The sequence below is a fragment of the Petaurus breviceps genome, unplaced genomic scaffold (assembly GCF_028583685.1).
Source record: "Petaurus breviceps papuanus isolate PSGF00001 unplaced genomic scaffold, PetGlider_PUasm1.0 90919, whole genome shotgun sequence".
NCBI lineage: Eukaryota > Metazoa > Chordata > Mammalia > Diprotodontia > Petauridae > Petaurus > Petaurus breviceps.
In genome coordinates, this window is record NW_027187378.1 from 36259020 (window position 1) to 36283919 (window position 24900).

At 36.5% G+C, this 24900-nt stretch overlaps 1 protein-coding gene across 5 annotated transcripts; it reads right to left on the bottom strand.

Moving 5' to 3' along the window:
- Positions 1-3763: 3763 nt before the first annotated feature.
- On the bottom strand, positions 3764-21819 carry VDAC3 (voltage dependent anion channel 3). 5 transcript variants are annotated; one of them, XM_069075816.1, is made up of 9 exons: positions 21682-21819; positions 18689-18760; positions 16008-16057; positions 12288-12440; positions 11334-11386; positions 9142-9369; positions 8383-8533; positions 4620-4677; positions 3764-4293 (listed from the first exon to the last, which is right to left on the bottom strand). In XM_069075816.1, exons 2-9 carry the CDS (start codon positions 18753-18755, stop codon positions 4202-4204), a joined length of 852 nt encoding a protein of 283 aa, XP_068931917.1. In that variant the 5' UTR covers positions 18756-18760; positions 21682-21819; the 3' UTR covers positions 3764-4201. The 5 variants fall into 5 exon arrangements, with proteins under 5 accessions (XP_068931917.1, XP_068931919.1, XP_068931916.1 ...); XM_069075818.1 differs by having other exon boundaries at positions 18689-18757; positions 21682-21802; XM_069075815.1 differs by lacking the exon at positions 21682-21819 and adding an exon at positions 21351-21502.
- Between the last annotated feature and the right edge of the window lie 3081 nt (positions 21820-24900).

Sequence of the window (24900 nt, forward strand, 5' to 3'; positions counted from 1 at the left end):
GCATTTATTTCTCATTTCTGTCTGCTTACTTATAATATTCTAAGTATTTGTATCCCCATCACATTACTTTACACATAGTATTTAAGTTTATTCATTCGTTCAATTGCTTTTCAGCATTCCTTTACTTCACTTTTTTTTCCAGTGTAGTACAAGATGGTGTTTATTCTTTTTTTTGGACTCAGTTCTGGCTTATCTGGAAGATTTTCTTTATGATTTCTTTTCTATTTTTGTCGTTCCTTTACATTATCAGGTGCATTTTTGAGGTGATGCTGAACCAAGCTTAGACAGGACCATTCACATTCAGTCATTGTTGGGCCCACTGGCGTGAAGATCTGACCAAAGTGGCAAAATCAGTTATAAACTTGGGTTGCCTATTTAGAAATTAAGTACTCTCCTTTGGACATTTCCACCCCAAGAACATCGATGCAACAGCATGAAGGGAGCTAGTCATCCCATGTTCACAGAGGACAGAAGTTTTCAGCAATATGCATGAGGTTCACAGAGTATATGTACATTTGCCAGCACCCAACATGATTGTTAAAAATTCTATTTATACCGTGTTTCCCCGATAATAAGACCTATCCTGAAAATAAGCCCTCCCCTTACTGTGTAAGATTCCTCTAAAATAAGCCCTCCCCCTAAAATAAGCCCTATTGAGATTGCTACTGTAGCGAAGGTGATCCCCTGCACTACACGCTACATTACGGTACCCTCTGTATGCACCGCTCCCCCCCCCCCCCGTGAAACGCATGCTGCGCTCCGAGCTGCATCCAATCAGAGCTGCAGCAGTGAGTGCGTCATCCTGTTCTTCCCCAGTGATTTGCTTATTGAATAAAGGTACATTTTTTTGTTCACATTTACCTGCTTATTAAAATTGCTGTCAATGTTCATTAAAATAAGCCCTCTGGTGTTTTTCTGTCCAAAAAATTAATAAGAGTGTCTTATTATTGGGGAAACACGGTAGAAAGATGCAAATTAAAACAACTCTGAGGTGCCACATCACACCCATCTGATTGGCTAACATGATAAAACAGGAAAATGATAAATGTTAGAGAAGATGTGGCAAAGCTGGAACACTAATTCATTGTTGGTGGAGTTGTGAACTGATCCAACCATTCTGAAGAGCAATTTGGAACTATGCCCAAAGGGCTATAAAAACGTGCATACCCCTTGACTCAGCAATATCACTTCTAGGACTGTACCCCAAAGGGATCATAAAAATAGGAAAAGGACCCACATGTACAAAAAAGAAACTTTTTTGTGGTGGCCAAGAACTGGAAATTGAGGGGATGACCATCAATTGAGGAATGGCTGAACAAGTTGTGGTATATGGAATATTATTTTGCTGTAAGAAATGATGAACAGGCAGACTTCAGGAAAACCTGGAAAGACTTTTATTTATATGAACTGATACTGAGTGAAGTGAGCAGCACCAGGAGAATACAGTACACAGTAACAGCCACAGTGGGGCAGTATGCAATGACTGACTTTGATATAGACTTAGCCCTTCTCAGCAATGCAAGGTCCTAAAATAGCTCCAAAGGACTCATGATGAAAAATGCTATCCATATCCAGAGAAAGAATTATGAAGTCTGAATGCAGAGCAAAGCAGAATATTTTCTTTTTGTTGTTTTTTTCCCTTTCTCATGGTTCCTCCTGTTAATTCTAATTTTTCTATACAACATGACTAGTGTGAAAATGTTTACTAGGAATATATATATGTAGAGCCTTTATCAGATTGCTGCCATCTTGGGGAAGGGGGAAGGGAGGGAGAGGGAGATAATTTAAAACTTACGGAAGTCAATGTAGAAAACTAAAAATAAACTTAAAATGTAAAGTTTTATAATACCTTCTTAGAAAAACAATTCTTATTGATATGTGAAAATATTCATGTAAAACCATTTTTCTTACATTAAAAAAATTAAAATAGAAAAAAAGATATTTGTAGCTCCAGAGTCCAACACATAGATTTCTAATATAGTTGCTGTGAGGGACTGGGAAAAAGTTATAGTGTAGAAGAGGAAAAAAGATGATGGCAGGTTTCTCTCTTCCTCTTGGCTACTCGTGACAATAGAATATGATGTCAGAGGGATAAGGCTAATGGCTACTCTTGCTCCCTTGGAATAAGAAGGGTAAAAAAGATGAGGTTAGGTGATCCTACTTTGGGGATCCAATTCCCCATTCCCCAACCATACATAAGAGAAATCCAGTGAGATATGTTTTACTTACTGAATGTTAAATTTACATTATAAATGTCTATTTCTGTATTTTTCTCTATGCATAAAGAATGGTTGCTAAGCAATGAAATATTTTCATTTATACAAAGTACAAGCATAAAACTACAAAGCTTCAGTAGCTATTTCTATAGACTAGTCTAGAAGAGCTTAAATTAAGCTCAACCAACTTAGCAATTAAAACTAGGTAACCAAGTCCCTTGTCCCCTTCATCCTTCTTATTCTTTCCCTGACTGACCTCCATGGAATGCCAAGAATGGCAACGCAAAATTAAAGGGAGCTGCCCAGCAGGAATACTCCATTTACACATGGCATGAACAGTACTATTTGCATGGATTACTCTAGAATACAACCAATGAAATTTGTAAGTGCCGAAGCCACCATATATATTTATCCATTATATGGTAGCTAGGAAGATTTTTCTAGTAAAACTTAGAAAATTGTTTCTGTATACTCACTATTTGTTCCTAAACGTAGCCTTTTTCATCCAATTTTCTCCTTTAATGGGTTCTGTGAAAAAATTTCTGGGTAGGATTAATTTGGTGGTAAGTTGTTTTTTTGGAGGGGGGAAGAGATGGATTCAGATAACTGGTGCTTGGAATTTCCCCTTCACTGCAAGGAACTGTATTGAAATTTTGTGTGTATGTATAGTGAGGAGGGGGGGTGGTGTTAAATGCCTAATTTTATGGTTATTTTGGCTAACCTGCCCTTTGGTAGATCAAATCAAGTAAAATTTAGTATACTGCCAAGATTCAGAAATAACACCTCTGTCCTGAAGATCAATATGCAACTTTGTTTTTTCTTTTAAGAGTTCTTGCTTATAAAACAGGGATTAGAAATTTCTTCATTAAGCTAAGTTATGCAAAAAGAAGGAAAAGAGTACACCTATTCTATAATTATCTTGTTAGAAATTAATTGATAGCATAAAAATTAATTATTGCTAGCAAACATAATTGCTTACTCAAAATACAGAACATTTCAGTTTATAATATCTTTAAACTGCTTTAAGACTTTTGGGACAACCTTGTATTTCCATTTAGCACTGTCGATCTTAAACTGCAATTACAATTTTTTAAAAAGATACCAGTAACTCTCTGATATTTGTGGTAATTCTACTCTCATACCCCACATATCTCTTCAGCTTTTTTTTCTTCCTATTGTGAATTTGTATGGTTTTGTTTCTATCTACTCACCCTTTCTATTAAGTTCTTGGCAGCCTTCCGACACTTCCTACATAACTCTAATTGACTCTGAAAATGGAATGAAGTAATCAAAACATTTTTCTAAGCAGATCTAAGAAGAGAGGAGCTGAGAGCTGTCTTCTGATTACACCACAGGCTAAATATCTGAAGCAACAAAGAAGGTGAGGCAAGTATCTTGCCTGGAAGAGAGAGGCAACAATAGCTTAACAATTTTTTGGCTAAGTATCTTGGATCTTAATCTTTAAACAAACTCCACCCAAACTACCATTCATACCAAAGCTTTTGTATTATTCAAGTAAACCAACCCTAGGCAACACATAAAAGCAATTATGTTCCAAATGTGATGAATTTATTTTACTTTGATGCAAAACCAAAGCTTTCACTATAGCACAGAGACCAATTTGATAAAAGGTCATGAAAAAGTAATGTAGGACATGCAGGACGTGATGTACAAACTGGAGGATCAGGTCATTTCCTTTATAACATGACACTACACTGTTGTTGAAGAACAAATTTAAAATAACACTGAGAAACTGAACTGAAATGTGGCACAAACATTACAACTTCCATGCATGCCTTCAAGTATCTCTCTCTTATAATAGACTCAAAAACCTCTAGACTTCAGCGTGGTGGCGCTACAATTCTTTGGAAGAATAAAAAGTTCACATTGTTGAAATTTCACAGAAGTATATTAAGGCCAAAACAGAGTGGGTTCATTTCTCTTCATTTCCAGGGATAGATTTGATACGTTACTTAAAAACTATATTAAGCTTCCAATTCAAATCCCAACCCAACCTTGTGACCTCCTGCATTGAAGTTTTTTCCATCAATTAAAGCTGAAAGTGTCAATTTTACACCTGCAAAGAAAAAAATCCATAATCACATTACTAAAAAAAAATTTTTTAAATCTAAAATTTAGACAAGTGCATTTGAAATCTTACCTATGATCATCTACTTAATTAGAAGTCTGATTAATGGTTATGATTAGAAAAAAAAATCATGGATTTTTTGGGTTTATAGACACTATAATCTCTTATGTGGGAACAATACCAAAATCAGGATTTTTATAAGAACGCTTTTGCTTTCTGTTTTAATGCTTACTATAGATTAATTTATTTCAATCCCACAATGAAATTTTATTTCCCCCCTCATCTTCCTTACATTAATATCCCCCTTTGCTTACCTGCTCGGAGTGTCTGAGTATAACCAAGTCCAATAAGGCTGGCATTATTCACTTTACCCTAAAATCAGGAGACACAAGAGTTATTTCACATGGAGGTAATCATCACTAGTACTCCTACCTATATTCTCCAGATGCCAGAAGCATCATAGGACAATTTATAACTACTGTATTGAAAGAGAAAAAGGTTAATTTCTATGACATCATTTAAATTATTCCTAGGATGCTATTTATAATTGTGGTTTTCCTAGAGTTATTCAGAAGCATTCCAAGATCTAAAATCTTTATGATTAAAGATATTTTTTCCTGAGTTATTTTGACATTATCTTAATTTTACAGTAGCTACTCAATAAATAGATGCTGACTTGATTACTGCCACTTATAGTTCCCAAACGATTTCAATCTTTTTTATGGACTGAAATTTTTTGAACCTGATAAGCAATCTAAATTTTATACTTAAAAGTAGATGAGAAAATACTAGAATATTATATTGAAAACCACACTCACTAAAAATGTTAAAATTCTTATTTTTATTTTTTGCTTTTTGGACAGCAGCTGGGGTTAAGTGACTTGCCCAAGGTCACACGGCTAGTTTTTGTGTTAACCGTGTGAGGCCAGATTTGAACTCAGGTCCTCCTAACTCCAGGGCTGGCGCTCTACTCATTGCGCCACCTAGCCACCCCAAAATGTTAAAATTCTAATTACTATAAAGTGCTATTTATTTTCATTCATTCAAAAAAAATATTTATCATGGGGCGGCCAGGTAGCACAGCGAGTAAGAGCAGCGGCTCCAGTGTCAGGATGACCTGGGAATCGAATCCCAGGCTCAGACACTTAGCACCCACCCAGAAATAACCCCAAAATAACCTTGAGCAAGTTACTTAACCCCAATTGCTTAGGGGCGGCCAGGTGGCTCAGCGAGTAAGAGCACCAGCTCCAGTTTCGGGATGACCTGGAGATCAAATGCGGGCTTAGATACTTAGCACCACACACAGAAATAACTGGCCACGTAACCTTGAACAAGTTACTTAACCCCGATTGCTTAAAAAATATATATATATATCTTTACCACATACCTAATGCACAAGTACCATGCTTCAGTAAATTTATTACCTTCTATGAACAATGAAACATCATGATATTGTAAAAATGGTACTAAACTATGAGTTAAAAGAACCTGATTTAAGACCAGCTTCTGCTGTTTACTAGCTACATCACATTGGAGAAGGTAATTATATTCTCTGAACCCATTTCCTTGTCAGTAAAGTAACAATAATTCTATCCTGTCTACTTTATCAAGACATGTAAAAATCTTTTTATTATTATTAAGCACTATATAAACATAAGATATAATTACTATTGAGAGGTTACCAAATAACCTAGAACAGCAGTTCTCAAAGTGAGGTTTATAGACCCTTTGGGAATCAATCCTTGAAGTCAAAACAATTTTCTTAATAATTTGTTGTTGTTCAGTTGGGTCCAACTCTCTGTGATCCTTTCTGGGGTTTTCTTTGCAAAGATACTGGAGTGGTTTGCCATTTTCTTCTCCAGCTCATTTTACAGATGAAGAACTGAGGCAATCAGGATGAATTTACTTGCCCAGGGTCACACAGCTAGTAAGTGTCTGAGGCTAGATTTGAACTCAGGATGATGACTCTTCCTGACTCCAGGCCCAGCACTCTATCCACTGCACCATCTACCTGCCTTATAAAATACTATTGCCTATTAAAATACTCCTCCTTGGGGGCGGGTAGGTGGCGCAGTAAGTAAAGTGCCAGCACGGGAGTCAGGAGGATCCGGGAGTTCAGGTTCCAGCCCCAGACACTTAACACCCACACAAAAAAACTAGCCGTGTAACCTTGGGCAAGTTACTTAACCCCAACTGCCCTCCAAAAAAAAAGGCAAAAAAAAAAAGTAAAATAAAAAAAATATTCCTCCTTTTCCTGACCTATGTAATGCTGGATTTTCTTCATATACTTCTAATAAAATAACACATCACAGCAGATTTAAGAGTCTGGCCTCTCTTTTTTTTCGTCAAATTAACAAGAATTTATTAAACTCTTACTATATTCAAGGCAGTGCTTAAGAATACACTCACCAACAAAAAAGATAAAAATAAATCCTGTCCTCAAATAGTTCACAGTCTAATGGGGGAGACAGTATCCAAACAACTAGGTATAAACAATCCATATACAAGACAAATTGGAGATAATCTCAGTGGGAAGGCACTAACACTAAAGGGGACAAGGAAAATAGCTTCTCTTCTATAAGACATTAAAGAGATTTACAAAAATATGCAGAACAATGCCACTTCTCACTACTTTAGTTTGGAAAAGTTATTTTTAATAAAAAAATGTTAAACTGCATGCAATGGATCTATTTTAAAAATTATTATTTTGAAATTTCACCACTTAATTTCTAATGGCATAAAAGTGTAACCCACATAAACAAAAAGATTTTGGGATCCTCAGTAATTTTTAAGAGCATAAAAGAGTCCCGAGACCCAAAACTTTGAGAACTGCTGACCTAGAAGCATGAAGTTTCCAAAGCATTAACTTTTATCCAGGGTGTATAATTTGTAAAGCCTGGCTATCCAATTACTCAAGTAATAAGCACAAATCAGACTAATTTACATGAAAAAAAAATTTTGGACCACAGACTTGGGATTTCATTGGCACAGGGAGCTCTCTCTATCAATGCATACTAGTACCACTGTGCAATCTGCAGTCTTAGAGAGTTGCCTGTAGCACTGAGAGGTTAAATAACTTAGGCAGGGTCACACAGGCAGTATATATCAAAGGCCAAGACTTGAACCCATTTTTTCCTGATACTGAGTGGATTTCTATCTACTTTGCCATGCTGCCTTCCTGAAAGTCTCTTCTTATAAAATCTGAATTATAGATTTTTTGAAATAGAAAGATAGTTTTATTATTTCCACATACATATATGCATATATGGTGCCCTGAACTAATTACTGACACAAAAAAAAACCCCACTGCCAACTTGAGGTGCTACCAGGCCGCCTTGCTTTAATGAAATTAAAGATGAAAGAAAATAAGGTAAGTCCTTTAAAATATTTTTTTTCCTAAGATGCCATATAAGGTAAATAGCTGTTCTATCAAGTTAGCATGTGAATTAGTAAAGTTTTAATGATGTTTCACTGTACATGGCATGCACCATACACTGCAAAATTTCTGATTCACCTCAAATCTGGCCTAAGGCATATACCAATCCTCATAAATCACTTAATCTCTGCCTCTGTTTCCTTATCTTTAAAATAGAAATAACATCACATACTTCCAGTTATAAAGACAAAATGAGATTAAGGTTTTCAAAGTGCTTTACAAAATATGTTAAATGCTACATAAATGCTAGCTACTATTATTATATATGAAATGCTTTATAATCTTAAAATGCTAAAAATGTAAGCAATTATTATGCCCATTACTATTACTGAAAGCTAGCTTGCTACAAAATAGTAGCAACAAAGTATACAGTAATAGTCTCACTTATCAGAAAGTTATAGAATTCTAGAATTCAAAAGAGCCTTAGGAATCAATACTGAAACTCTCATTTTACAAAGGAGAAAATTAAGGCCCAGAGAGGGTAAACAACTTGCCCAAGGTCATAAAGCTAATCAATCAGTGGCAGAACAGGAATTGATACTCAGGTGTGCTGACTTTCATACAAAACACACAAAACCATTCATTTGCAACTTGCGGGTGAAACTTCAAAAGCAGAATGCCATTCAGGCACCCATTCTTACAGATAGAGAAGTTTTCTGATCCAGCTTATACTTAGCAGCAATGCCAAAACGGGTGTTGTTACTGCCAGCTGTCCAAGCAAGATTTATTGACGTTTCAATCTTCTCATTAACCTTTTGGTAGATCGACCCTCCAAATTCAGTGCCATCATTTCTGTTTTTACAATACAGAGAAAAGATATAAAAATCCAGTCTTGCTTAGGTTTCCTTACATGACTAAGAAACAAATACTCAGACTATAAATTAGGACCTCATTTTTGCATCTTCTTATATAAAGAATGACTCCTAAACTGAACTCATACATATCTAACTCAGATATTAATAAATGAACTAAAATTGTCTATGCAGTCATTCTACTGAGGAGCAGGTACTTTAGGTGACTAAGCTTCACATAAAGTCTGCATGTACCATTTCCCAGACAATTCAACTCTGTCCAAAGAAAACTGATTCTATCTTTTGCATTTTCCCAGAATCTATGGACTCTAAAGAAGCAGGGTTCATGGTAGACAATTGCCAATAAATAATAAAATCAAAAGGTAAAAGCACAGCATTAAAAAAAACAGCATTCAATATTTTCCACAGTCTAGATCCAACTTAAACTTCTCTCTTAGACTTTTTATTATAATCCATTTCATATATACTGCACTAAAACTGGTCACTATTTCCTAAAAATATTTTGTCCTTTCCCACATTTATGCTTTTGCACATGGCTCACTTCTCCACATCTAATATACCAATTGACACTCAACTGTCAATACTCACACATGTGTGTGCAGCTGGAAGTCCACAGCCTTATAACCCAAAGCAAAATTATTCTGAGACAGTTTGGATTTGGCTGTGTCAAAACTCATCTGATAGCCAGCAAGCCATCCTTCATAAGCCAATACAGCCCAGCCATAGAGGGTGGGTCCAGAGAAATCAATGTCAACATTTCCACCAAGACTGAAACAGTCACGCTTATAGGAGGCCTTTAATTTCCCACTCTTCTTTCTGTAAAGAGAAAACATTTAATTTTATTCTTCCCAGCTATAATTACTGTTTAGTTGGCAATCCTAATCATAGATCTTTATAAGCATCAGACCCCAAACTAAAAGTTTCCTTTAATGATATGCATTACATATAGTAAAACTGTTATAAACTTCTTAATAACATAAATATAATTAGCAATAAGAACTTGTGACACTTTTTTAACAGCTATTCCTTACTGCAGGTCCAAATGATAGGCCACTATTACCAATTTCACCGATGTAAGGGACCAAAAAGCTATTTTGGTGAATCCATTTATAAAGCATGCAATGAAATAAAAGACCAATATTATTTTCAAGATATTTTAAGATACATTTCAGATGCCAAACTTCTTTAGATGTTTCCAAATGCCACAAAGGTAACACTTTTAAGAATTTTCAAGTTATTAACCTATAATGAAGTTATTTAGTTCACACAAATAATCATGTCCCTACTCTAATACTCCATAAACTCATCTAACTCCAGGTCATTCCCTTTGAGCACAAATGGCAGAACAAAAGAACTTTTATCTACTATTACAGCTACTATATTTATTTTAGCACCTTTCTCCATGGATTACTGTCTTTGCATACTTACCATTCAATAGGTTTTCTTTGACTTGAAAAAAATTCTAAACTCAAACATCAAATAAAATGACCATTTCCAGATACAAAATGGAGAGAAAGTGGATTTTTTATGTAGTTCTCTTTTGTCCATTTTTAAGTGTTTCAGTAATTTTCATCTTTCTTTTTGTAATGTTATCACTAGTCCCCCCCCACTACTCCCACCTCTCCTCCCCAAACTGAAATTTCAAAAAAAAAATAGACCTCTTACAACAAATATGCATATCCATACAAAACAAATTTCCACAATAGCTATGTCAGAAAATATGTCTGCACCTTAAGTCTTTCTGTCAGAAAGCTATCCAATTCATTCTCTCAGCATCCCAGTTAAGATACATGGGGAACAATGGTATTCCCAAATTACAAGTGAAAAAACTGAGGTATAGTGAAGCTCTCAAGTTGAGAGAACAAATTAGTGGCATAAATTGGAATGAAATCCTTGTTTCCTAACAGTCTAGGTCTTTGGTCATTAGATCATGCTACCTCCCTAATTTAAAATAATTTTTTCAATTAAAGAACCTAAATGTAATGAATAATTGAAAGCACTTAAGTGTTTACTATGTGCAATGCAGTAAGGATACAAACAGAAAAGCAAGACAGATCCTACTTTTAAGTAGTTACCATTCTCTAGCAAAAGAATACACATACGAGATTTCAACTGCAAGTCCGATGGCAAGCCCAGTGGTCCTTACTTAGGGTGCACCTTCCTTAATGTTATTTTCACTGATAGAACCATATCAAATTCTGATGCTGAATCATTAGTGCCAAGGAACTCTGTGGGAAGAACATTCTTTTCCCAGTCTTCAGTAACTTCTAAATCATGGGGGTCCATACTTGTGATTTCATTGGTAAAAAGAATTCCCAGTAAGGAAAACAGCCTAGTTACTAGTACAGATCAGCAATTGTTTTGCAATTAATTTTAGAGTATTGCCAGGGGGCACTGAGGGTTAAAGTAAGTTGCCTAGTGTCACACAGCTAGTAGGTGACGGGGCAGCACTTGAACTTGGGTCTTGCTACCTCAAGGTCAGCACTCTATCCATGACATTATTCTGTTTAACTTTCAAGAATACAGTATGGGAAAAGAGCTGTGTAGCATTAAACTGCCATGTGCCATAAACATTTTCAAGCAACTATCTTCCTCCCCCCACTTTGGTATTTTAACAAATTTGTGATCCATTTTTCAATTTTCATATTTTAAGTTCTCAAGTCCTATATCCTCCGTATTTCCTCCTCCAACCAAGAACATCTCTTTCAAATTACATGCCTGTTCTTCTATGCCCTCCTGACCACACAAGACACTTTGTAAAATCGTGAATATATAATTACCCTGTGTTTGGTACAAATATGGTGTCAAGAGTCACCTTCAAACCTTCAGCCAACTGAAAAAGACAGAAACATTTAATATCACCAAAATTCTGTACTCAAGTAAATTTGAAGCACTTCGAACTTTATGTCTAAGGAGAAGAGATTTTGCTTAACTAAAATCTATTACAACATTACGTATCAAAACATTTTCCCCCTCAACAAAGCTATCCACCCTTCCCAACAAAAAGATCAAATCCCAATACAACAAATTAGGATAAAAATCTCTCTATAACAAATTTTTTAAAAGTGAAGGGCCCAAGAATTTCAAGAATTTTTAAAGAACTACAGTTCTGCTAAAAATTAATTTGGACTTATCCTAATATTTAGATGTTTCACTAACATTTAAGTCAACATAAGGAAATATTTACAAATTTCATAAATGCCTTTTTGTAGATATTGAAACAGTATCCTACATACACTTGACACTGAAATAAAATCCGACTGACTAAATGACTGAAAAAGTTAAATGATCTATAATAGAATTTTTCTGACAGGCTAATCCAGATCTAGAATGGAATGGTACTATACTTCAGAATGAAGAAGTAATGGAATAGCTAACACTGCATAGCAGATTTATCAAACCTATCATGTTCAAAACCCCCAAGTGCTGAAACAGATTAAAACGTAATAAAAATACAACACAGATAATGTTAAAAGGAGGTTTTCTAAGTCCATATGCTATCCCATTTCTATTTAAGTTTGATGCCATTGGTCTTACAGGGTGTTTCCATATACCACTGCACAATTCTCACTCCCTTTCTGTAAGATCACACTAGGACAAATTTGTATGGACAGTAAAGCAGAAAAGATACTAGACAAAACACACCATTAAGAACACATTTTCTGGGTTCTTTAACACTCAATTTGCAAAATATACTTTAATTTCAAAACTAAACTTCTACCCTGTCCTCTTACTTTATCCTCCATGCTGATTTCTGTCCCCAGGGTATTGTCTGTGTTCCATTTTTGAACGAAGGTAAGCCCATAGTCACAGATCTTGTACTTCGTTTCCAAATTACCCGAAGCTTTACCTGTGTCAGTGTATGAATGACCAGATGTAGAAAATTCCTGTGAAAAAGGGAAATCAGATAAAACAATTTTAGAGAATTAACATGTCAAATTAAACAAATTAATTTTAAAAAGCTAATGCTTTTTAATCTACATTGCTCAAAACTTTAGTTCATTATATAGCACCAGCACCTAGATTATTTCTATAACAACTTTAATCTTCAAATTTCCTTTTATCTTTTTTTGGCAAATGCTGACTATTTTAATCATTTCTAGATACCCTTCAATCATTATGGTTCTCTAACACTCACTTTTTTGACCTCCTACATAACAATACTATACAGAACTACTTAAGTGTACGGACTGTCTTCAACACTTATATTAGCTTTATGCTAATATATATATCCTCAATATTTGTAGGAATGAAAAGTTACCCCCAAATTAGAAATTAACGTATCTTAAACACTTAAATTTTTGACATTTAGGTCAAACCCTTAGTTTTAAGATGTTAAAAGAAATTAGATTTCCCCCCCCAATTCTTTGTTCCATTAACTAGCTCACCGTTTGATACTGAAATTTGTAGTAATTCATTTGACTTTTAAATGAAAATGATTGCCTAGCTCTATATCATGCCTCCCAAACTACAATTAGAGCAGAATAATTAGTTTTTTATGGTCAGAATTATAAAAATTGTTTTAGAAAAGATAATTTGCAATATTTCTATTATCCTCAATCAACTGTAACAAAAAGCATCTGCCCTTTTCTTCACCCTAAAATATCATTTAAATAGTCAAAATTTATCACCATTAATATGTAAACTATCAGGAACAAATTGCTGATTGGTATTCTTAAGGCAAACAATTCTAAAGTACTGCCAATTCTTCATGGTACCATTTCACAATGTTTATAGGTTTGCTTCCTCCAATTAGCAAACATTCTGCCATCTAATTCTAGTTAAACAGGCTATGTTAGAGAAACATGACTAGACAGTTATGAAATATTTATCAACACACAGCAGAACACTTTCAGAGGAAAAGTCCATGAAGCACTGTTAGGTCAAATGCTAGTTAAAAATTATCGCATTTTAATCCTACTGACATTGCACAAAGTTCTTCTAATGGGATAATCCTACTTTCCTACTGGACACTAGCATAAAGTATTTCATTTTTGTGACTGTAAATCTGAAATCTTGATGACAAGTACAATAATGAATATAAAAACTGATTACATTATCAAGGAAATTTCAGATATAATACATCAAGATAAATTGCTCCTCTCTTCCAAATTTCTTTATTACTTCTGGTTATTTTTCATTTAGAAATGAGTTTTAAACAGGTTGAATTATAGACACAAAATTGTTTAAGTTTCTGTATAACTGTCTAATAATGTTTTACACTGGTAAAATACTAGTAGCACATTTTAAAAAATATGCTGGGCATTTTACAACTCTATATTGCATGCTGGTTAGCAACACAATCACAAAAAATATTATCACAACATAGATGGGTTGTTTGTATGATAAAAATATCACAATATCATTTTCCACGTATGGAAAATGAAAAGGATGCCATCTCGTTGTGGAATTTTGCTGTGATGAAAAAAGCATATTACCAGACCAAAAACATACACAAGGAATAAATAAGCAAGCAAAAAAGCACACTCTTTATTCTTACCAGCTGGATGAATAATCCCAAACCACAGCCGCATGAAAAGATAAAGTTTTAAAGTTTTGTGATTTTTCTGAACATTAAAGCTACTTCTATAGGTCCCCATATACCTTTTAAAAACACCATTATAATTTTATACAAATTCTTATACAACTTTAAAAAATGAAAAACCATGCAAGAAAGGCTGCCAGTAAACATAAAACAAAAAGGTAGACTGTAAATTTTTTATACTCCCTGGACCTCTCTTGAATGAAATTAAATGGCTAAGGTGCCCTTGAAAGTAAACCAACAAAACCTTATATCCCTGATTTCCAATAAAAAGCTTTTATGAGCATCCATTAAGGCCTAGTCTGGGCTTGTATTTTATTTTGTCAACTAATCACAAAGGTTTAGGGAGACAATAATGAATCGGTTTGTGAAAGTGAAGGCCACTACAACTTTAATGGAGTGTCCAAATAAATTCTAAGTTTTCAGTAAAATCAAAAGTGGATATATTCATGACTTTGGCCCTGGGATAGATACCTACCATCTGTCTTTACCTTTGGGAGATGAAAAAGTCTCTTTTTAAAAATATGATGTATATTCAAGGAAAAAATTTGCTCTCTTTATCCCTATGCTTAATTGCCCAAATAGGACTGCTAGCTTTAGAAGAGAAATAGTTAACCTGGAAAAAAATTTTATAGCAAGTTTCTTAGATAAAGATTTTATTTCATATATATATACACATACATATACATACTTCCGTATATATACATAATATATATACACATACACACACTCACATATATGTAAAAATAATTTAAGTTTATAGGAGTAAGAATCATTCTCCAATTGATAAGTAAAGGAAACAAAGAGGCAACTGCTAAATGATGACATCCAAGCTATCAACTCCTACATATGTGAAAATGTGCTCAAAATCACTAATGACAGAAACATACAAACTAAAGTAACTCTGTACTTCCACCTCATATCAATCATATGGACAAAGATACACAATGACAGATGTTAGAGGGGCTATGGGAAAACAGGCATATTAATGCACTGTTGGTGGAACTATAAATTAGCATAGCAATTTTGTTAAGCAATTTGGGAACTATGCCCAAAAAGGAACTAAACTATCCATACCCTTTCACTTAGTAATGTTTCTACTAGGCCCAAAGCCCAGTGAGAGCAAAGAAAATGAAGTCATTTAGAGCCTAGTAATGGCAAAGAACGGGAAATGAACAGAATGTTCATAAGTTAGGAAATTACTGAACAAATTATGAGTGGAATGGAATTGCATAGTGCTCTAAGGAATGATGAAAGGGATGTGGTTCAGAGAACCTAGGGAAGACTTGTAGGAACTGATACAGACTGAAGTGAGCAGAACCACAAGAATAATTTATAAAATCACAACTTTGTAACAACAAACTCCAAAAGATTTAAGATCTTGGATCAATGCAATAACCAACCATAATTCCAGAAGAGAGTGAATGATTTAAGCTGCAGAACAAGATACATATTTTTGGATATGGCAAATACAGGAATTTATTTTGCTTAACTATGCATATTTTTACAAGGGTTTTGCTTTTCTTTTAAATGAAAGGTGAATTATGGGAGAGAAAATAAATGCTTATCAAATGAAAAATTAAATAGGAATGATCACAGGTTCAAGGTTATGAGTAGGAAAAAAAGAGCAAAGTGCACAAAACACACTGCAACTACCTCAGTTCATTCTTTGAAGAATCTAAGTGCTACAGTTTAGAATAAAAAGAGAGTCAGTATCCAAAACAAGTGGTACTCACCATTAGAAATAGGCATGCCTTATTTTTAAAATTACAGGACTGTTTAAAGAATTGCAATGAAAGATTTTTTTTTGACAACAGGGAAAAGAAACTATCTATAAAAAAATGTGGAAAATGACACAAAACTATTAAGTGTTCCTTTAGGTTGGCTGCTATTTAGAACTATGGGTACTCACCACTCCACTGCAAGACTTGGTTCTAAGATCTATTTTAACCATACCAAACCCTGAAATAGAAAAGATCGTAATATTCAAAAAGTGGAAATTACAGTATTTTTAAAATTAGAAAACTTAAAAAAAAAGCTATGCTTGCTACAATCTTAATTATAACCTTAATTATAATTACAATTATAGCCAAGCTAAAAATGATAGCTAAGTTTCATAACATTTACTGAATAGTCATAATACATTGAACAAAGCAAAATAATATTAGCACAATTCAACTTGAAAAGATTTTTCAGTCCTCATGATTCCTACATAAATTGTTTAGTTGTGTGCAATTCTCTTGTGACCTCATTTGGGGTTTTCTTGACATAGATACTGGAGTGGTTTGCCATTTCTTTCTCTGACTCATTTGACAGATGAGTAAACTGAGGCCAACAGGGTTAACTGACTTGCCCAAGATCACAAAGCTAGTTGTCTGAGGCCAGATTTGAACTCAGGAAGATTAGACTTCCTGATTCTGGGTCTGGCATTCTATCCACTGCACCAGATAAATAAATGACTTTGTGAATGTCACTGCTTAGGAATGGCATTGATAAGCTTGAGGGCAACTAAGATAGTGATGGGTCTTGAATCCATGTGGATTGAGTAAAGGAGCTGGGGATATCTGGCTTGAAGAAGAAAAGACTGAGAAGAGTTATAATGGCTGTTTTCAAGTACATAAAAGGTTGTCATGTGGAAGAAGTATTGCAATTATTCTGTGGCAAAACCACAAGCAATCATAAGCTGCAAAGAGGCAACTTAATCTCAATGACAGGAAAAACTAACAATTAGAATTGTCCAAAAATAGAATAGGCTACCTGGGGATGTAGTGGATTCCCTCTCAATGGAGGTCTTCAAGCAAAGGTTGGATGACCATTCATTGGGTATATTGTATTTTGGATTCTTTTTAGGGTATGGGTTGGACTACATGATTACTAAGATTCATTCCAACCCTCAAATTCTATGATTATGAGTAAACATGATATTTGATTATTTACTTGTCAGTCTTGTGCAATGCCTAACAAGAATATGGTCTAGAACTAGAAATAAAATAACAAAAGCAAAAAAAGTATTTATTAAAATATATTACTTTTCTTAAGTATCAGGGCTTCAGGAGAAAATATGGTCATTCAATGAAATAGAGGCTTTTCAAGCATTCTTGATGAAAAAACAAGGGCTGAACAGAAAATTTGACTTTCAAATACAAGAAGCATGAGAAGGTAAACAGGAAAAAGAAATACTAAGGAACTTATTAAAGTTGAACCATTTACATTCCTACATGGAAAAACGATAATTGTAACTCATGAGACTTTTCTCAGTATGAGAATAGTTGAAGGGAATATATATGTATACATATATGTGTATGGATAAGAGGGTGTATGTGTATAAAAATATAAATGTGAGTGTTTGCATGTGTGTATACATGTATGCATAGAGGGCACAGGATGAGTTGAATATGAAGGGATGATATCTAAAAAATAAAATTAAGAGGTGAGAGAGGAATACATTGGGAGGAGAAAGGTAGAGATAGATTTACTAGGGTAAATTATCTCATATAAAAGAGGCTAGAGAAAACTGTTACAATGGAGGGGAAGAGCAGGAAGGTGAAAGGGAATGGGTCAACCTTACTCTCATTGAATTTGGCTTAAGGAGGGAATAACATACACATTCAATTGAGTATCTTACCCTACAGGAGAGTAGGGGGAAGGGCATAAGAGGAGAGAATGACAGAAGGGAGGGCAGACTCAGGGAGAGGGTAGAAGCAAACACCTTTTTTTTTTTTTTTTTTAAAGCAATCGGGGTTAAGTAACTTGCTCAAGGTTACATGGCCAGTTATTTCTGGGTGTGGTGCTGAGTATCTGAGCCCAGATTTGATCTCCAGGTCATCCTGACACTGGAGCCTGTGCTCTTACTTGCTGAGCCACCTGGCTGCCCCTAAGCAATTGGGGTTAAGTAACTTGCTCAAGGTTACATGGCCAGGTGTTTCTGGGTGAGTACTACCAGGATTCGATCTCCAGGTCATCCTGACACTAGAGCCGGTGCTCTTACTGCTGTGCTACCTGGCCACCCCAGAAGCAAACACTTTTGAAAAGGGACAGGGTCAAAGAAGAAAACAGAATAAGTGGTGGGTGGGATAGGATGGAGGGAAATATAGTCTTTCACAATATAACTACTATGGAAATGTTTTGTGTAACTACACATGTACAACCTATATTGAATTGCTTATCTTCCCAATGGTGTGAGGAGGGAAGAAGGAAAAGAATCTGGAACTCAAAGTTTTAAAAACAAATGTTAAAAAAAAATGTGTTTTTTACATGCAACTGGGAAATAAGATATACAGGCACTGGAGTATAGAAATCCTTCTTGCCCTACTAGAAAGTTAGGAGGGGACGGGGGAGGATATGAGAGAACAGACTGGGGGATGGGGTATTCAGTAGGCTTGATATTTTGGGGTGGGGGGTAGAGGAAAGACTGGGAGAAAAATTTGTAACTCAAAATCTTGTGGAAATGAATGTTTAAAACTAAAAATAAATAAACTGGAAAAAATAATTATCAGGGCTTTAATATAAAATTAATTATCTCTCTAAATAATATGAAACCAGTTAAAATATTACATTATTTAATAAGCAAAGAAACTAAAACAGCATACACACCATATCCTTTGTTGAAGACATCTTTGGCAGCCTTTCCTAGGTCACAGTAAGTTGGTGTGTCACACATTTCTTCTGAGAAAAACAGAAACAAAGAAATAGAATAATTTAACACAAGCAGAATAGTTCTTTCATTACCTTGTCCAATAAAAGGGGTAGTGCTATCTCATTTAGACAAGAAAAGCAATAAAGTCAAACCAACAACTATCTGGTATCAAGGAGAAGTATTTACTCTAAGAAGCTTGAAGCTTGTCTGTTTAAATATACTCCAGATTTCAACATTTAACATGACTGAATCAGAAATGAGCAACAAGAAAGATCATGGCATCCAAATCTGTAAAAATGCAATACTAGAAAAACAACAACTTGGTAACAAATTCCCGCATTTAAATTAAGTTTTGTTAACCATCAGCTGACACAATTATAAAAGGCTAAAAGAAATTAAATCCTAGGAGATCATTCTGTTGTTTATAAGGGAATTTTCACTCTCATAATATTCAGAGATGCTCTTGATAGAATATAAAAGATATAAAGGCCAATAACTGTTAATGTTGAAAAAACCTCTATAGATAAAAACCTCTCTTAGGACTGTTATAAAAATTGAGGTAAAAAGCATCTCAAGTGCAGAGCAAAATAAGCAGAACCAAGAGAATATACAAAATGACTACAATAAGGTAAATGAAAAGATCACCAAAAGGAAGTTGAATCTCAAGTAATGAAAAAAATTAATAAATGTCTTGGACAAGAGGTACTGAACATATGTCCATGGCAGAAGTGGGAGACTACTAAGACAGAATATCGTATACGTTGTCAGACAAGGTTTCTTTATTGAATGTAGTTGCAAAAGAGTTTTTCATTGTCACAAGAGAGTTCAACCTTGGGACATAAGGGGTAGGAAATGACAGGTATGTAAAGACAAAAGACAACAATAAAATAAAAAAGCACAGCAAGGAAACTTTTTATGAACCCTGGAAAAGGAGACAACAAACTCAATACAACTTTGCAAATTTAGTTCTTCAAAAAAATGCATTATCCTATAATTGAACATCATTCATTGAAAATGGAGTTCTGGAACAATAATCTGTGTGGGCAAAAATCTTTCTAATCCAAGATAAAAATAGGGCAAAGACTGGTATTAAATTCTCCAAAAGTCCAAAATGGCTTGAGCTTTCACCTTTACTATGAAATATTCATCACCTGCCATTATGATTTTTGCCAAGTTCTCACCCAAGACATTGCATTTATGAGCTTAATGTTCCTTTGCCTTCTTTATATAATAAGAAATCTATTCATGCAGTAGGTTAAGTTTCTGACACTCAGATTTAAAAGACTAATCAATCAAGTGCAGGACTATTTCAAAGTGTCCCCTTAGCCAAACTTGTGATTATTACTAGGAAACACAGTGCTCCTGAAGGCAGAGTCTGGATCCCTGAATTATTTCCATACTCAAGACAAAATACTATTAAGTGAATGATCCCATTCTAAAATCTAGCCCTCACTAGTTATTTAATCCAAACCCATCAATATTGCAAAAAAATGACACATTAAACAAAAATTGGTTTACCTGTTCAAAAAAGAGTAATGAATGATCTTTACCAACATCACTAAATAGTATAAACTTCAATTTTGTCCTGAAAAAATTTCATATTTTATTTATAGGACAATTTTCTTACAAACAAGACCTTACTGGGTTTTTATAATATTTTATTTTTAGGAGACACTGTCTAACTTCTACAAAGTGTTTCAGTTTTTCATTCAACTTCAAAACCTCTCCCAAATACTTAGGACAAATTTTATGACTTTCTACTTTCTTTACTGATCTCTACTTTGCTTGGTCCAATATCATTTTTTCCAAAATGTTAATGGCATTTAAAAAAAAATGGTGGGTTAAGAAGAATCTGGGGCTTTCTTTTGCTAAAAAGTAAGTGATGTTTTGTGTGTGTTAGCTAAATGAATTCTAGCTATACTGTTCTGGTATGCATGTAGCTAGTTATTAGAGAAAGAGAATTAACCTAGCCGCCCAGGGTGCCCGGGCTACTACTGCTCTGGAGTTTGTACAGAGTTCATCCCCATTTGGACTTTAAACAGCTTATCTACGAGGAGGCCCTAGCATTCCAGAGGAACAATTTCCCTCGAATATTATCATCTTTTCTCTCTTTCTTAACGGAGCTCGGGCACTAAGACGGGAAGACCCAAGGGCGCCGGCGCGGCTGCGGCTCCTCCCATGGGCCCCCAGCGGGGGGTCCAGGCGCCAAGTTCCGGGAGCAGGTGACAACCCCCCACCCCAGGCACGCTCCCGGGCACGTTCGGAGGCTCGCGATAGGCGCTCCAGACATTCAGATTGGGGACGAGAAGGGGCGGGTTCCCCCTCCCCCCGCATCCACTCGCCCGCCAGCTTGCTCGCCCGCCCAGCTCACCCCAGCTCGGCCCTGCCCTCTCTGCCCTAACACAAAACCCCTACCCTATTTCTCTCCCTCCCTCCCACCACTCCCCCATTCCGGCGCTTCCCCGCCCCCAAGCCACCGCTCTCACAGTTACAAAGCGTTCTCTTCTCTTCCTTCCCCCGTACATTCCGGCATCCTCGTCATATTCCACCCCAATCCCGAGACCAGTCCCCTTAGCCTCTAGCCGGCCTGCGTGGTGCCCGAGCCTGCGGCCTCCTCACCTCTAACTGTGGAGCCACTCTCTCCTCTTTACCAGGGCAAAGCTGAAGGTCTTCTCCACACCGACCCCGCGTGCGCCTGCGCTGAAATCGCTCCCAGAGCGGCGCCTGCGCACCGCAGGACGGTGGTTCTTCCGCCCCTCCCCGCCCAACCCGTTCTCCCAACCCCACCCCTGAGCGCTCGCTTCTGTAGCGCCTGCGCTCTAGTTTTCTGGAACCTGCTGAGGGGAGTGACGGCGCGGAGAGACGTGACGTGGTGAGGGAAAAGGGAGAACCGAAGTGTCCAGGAAGGGGCAAAGCTACCCCCACAAGTTCCAGACTCTATATCGCTTACCGTGTACACGTGCGCGGGAAAGGTCCCCGACACACAGAGGGGCCGAGGGGGGTTAGGCGGGCGAGGGAATGGACGCTAGAAAAGTAGGACCATCCCTGAATGTGGCTACTCTCGCGAGAACTGCTGTGGGCGGGACCGCGATTTCTGTTACCAAGGCGTGAGAAGGTGGAGCGTGGTTGGTTTAGAGGGCGAGCCTGATCCTTCTAAATCCTTTACAGGTGCGGATCCCGAGTGACCGTGGCAAAGTCATTGCAGGCTCTGACCCTCAGTCCCTTCCTCAGTGAAATGGAAATGATAATCATCACGGGTTGTTGTGGGGTTCAAATTCGAGAATATAAAGAACTTTGCAAACATTTTGAAGGGCTCAATGCATTAGTTGGTTTTTATTTTGTATTATTTAGAAATAGCCTGGAACAGAGGTGGGGAACCTGCTGCCTCTAGAGGCCACACATGGCCCCCTAGGACCTGAATGCGACGCTTTGACAGAGGGCCGAGCTTGAGGACCTAGAGAAGTGGCAGGTTCCCCACCCCTGGAATAGGGTGTTAGAGTTAGAAGAGATCTTCGAAACCACCTAGTCCAACTCCATATTTTACAGATGAGGAAGCTTGAAATTTGTTCTGTGAAGTTTGGGTTCAATCAGAGGGCCACACTTGAGGATCTAGAAGGCCCCGTGTGGCCTCGAGGCCGCAGGTTCCCCACCCCTGGCCTTGGACCATTCTGCTTCCATCCTGAGCGGATGCTTCACCCAGAAATGTTTAAAGATTAAATGCTGTAATAATAGTAGTTAACATTTCTATAGGGCTTGACATATACCAGGCACTAAAAGTGCTTTTCAATTATTTCATTTGAGCCTCACAACAACCCTGGGGGGAGGGGTGTTATGAGATTGAGTAGAAAAGAATGGTTTATTTATTTACTGGGAGTGCCCCTGGACCTTCTTATAAGGCTGGAAGTTAAAACAGATAGGTCCTAAGAAACCTCTATCATATTGTTTGGGAGGTATCCAAAAGGTCACTTACTCTCTTTTAAACACTCCCCTATTTTATAGACCAGGAAACTAAAGCTCTGAGAAGTTCAATGTTCTGGCCTAGGCTGCTCCCAGAGTAACAGAGACAGGACTGAAATCCAAGTCCATTAACTCCAAATTACATTTTCTTTGCATTGCTCCACATTGCCTTGAAAAAGAGATCTGTCCTGGATTGGCCTGAGCCTACTCTTCATAAGATGGAGGCAGTGTGAACGGAGATTTGGAAATTGTTCCCTTCAACAGCTCTTTTTCAAAGGATTTGGTCTTTCTTCCCTATGAGAACAATCTCAACTCACCTACAAGGAACTGTTCTCCTTCCCTTATATATTGAAAGAATTCTCCCCTAAGATTTATCTCAAATAATAACCTGATAAAATTACAACCTCAGAATAATTTGGCTTCAATTCCCTTTATACTCTTTCCTCAATCTTCACAAATAGTTAATTATTTTTCCCCTTAGCCTTCTACTTAAATATTCCAAAACCTAGTGTATATGACCATGAGTTCTCAGGTTCTACCAAATTTGGAAGGCTTTGAGTATGGGTTTGGCCATGGACTGCATATGTGTTGTCCAAGGATCTTCCTAGCTTTCTCTGAGGAAATTTAGTCACAGTATCTCATGGAGAAAACCTATCAAAGCACATAGAAGTGGTCAGGCACTTCTTTTAAATATGTTTTTTTTTAATTACATGTAAAGACAATTTTTAACATCCATTTTTTAAATAAAATTTTTAGTTCCAAATTTTCTCTCTCCCTCCTTCCCCTCACTCCTCCCCAAGAAGGTACACAGTTTGTTATAGGTTATCTATGTGCAATCATGTAAAACTTATTTACATATTAGTCATGTTGTAAAAGAAGAAACAGAATAAAAGGAAAAAACTACCAAAAAAGTGAAAATAGTATGCTTTGATCTGCATTCAGACTCCATTAGTTCTTTTTCTAGATGTGGATAGCATTTTCCATCATGAGTCTTTTGAAATTGTCTTGGATCATTATATTATTGAGAAGAGCTAAGTCAGTCATAGTTGATCATTGCAAAATGTTGCTCTTACTGTGTACAATGTTCTGGTTCTACTCCAGTTTGTATCAGTTCATGTAAGTCTTTTCAGGTTTTTCTGATCAGGTACTTATTGATAAATACCTCAAAAAATCACATTGCTAGAATGGTTTGAGACTAGCCAAGCTTCTGGAATAGGAGGACAAGGTACAGTCTAAACCATCCAACAGCAATAAGAACAAAGATCTCAGACAAGTACAAGACTGAATAGTGATCAGAAATCTACGAAGAGATCGGAGTCCAACCCACAGGCAAGTAACTCTAGAACAGAGGCAGCCTCAAATCACAGAGCTAGACCCTAGGAGCAAAACAGAGAGATTAAGATCTCAGACTAAGTCCTTGGGTCTAGGTGTATTTTTTTAAATCCAGGTTGGGGCCATTCTCCTACAAAGAACAGGGTCTCAGCACTTTCCATGTAATCCCTGAGGAGAGAATCTGAGATTTTAGATATAGCCCCATGGCACAGGAGTCCCCACTCTGTCTCTAGGCAATCTAAGACTCCATTTCCTGGTACAGAGACTAATGGTGCTGTTGTTCTACCCAGGAGAGGTAATCTCAGAACCATACTTCTGGAGCAGAAGAGAGCCACTACTCTGACTCTGTGACCAAGGAGAGGGAATCCTGAGGGTAGACTTAAGTCAAGTCAGTGCTAAAGCATGGGCCAAAGCATGGTTGCTTCGACCCAAACAGCAGAACTGCACATAAAATAGGCCAGAACTATTCAAAGCCATGACACTCTCACCACAAATGATCAGAGCCTAACCCTAACACAAAATCCTAATCAGGGAAGTAAAGCTGGGAAAATGAGTAAACAAAAAAGGATAAAGCATCATTATGATGCCAGGGATACCCAAGTCACAAATTCAGAAGAGGAGAAAAATTCTGCAACTGTTAAAGCAAAGTCTCAAAAAACCAAACCAAAACAAAAACAACATCACAGTTTGGTCACAAAATCAATGAATCTATAGAAGACACAAAGCAAGAGGTTTGTTGAGTTTTTAAAAAGCATTTAAAACTACTATAAATTAAGTGAGAACACTAAAGGAAAGAACTGAAAAGAAATGAGAGTTATGGAGCAGTTGTAAAGAGAATTAGCAGCTAAGCACAAGAGGTACAAGTTAATACCCAATAACA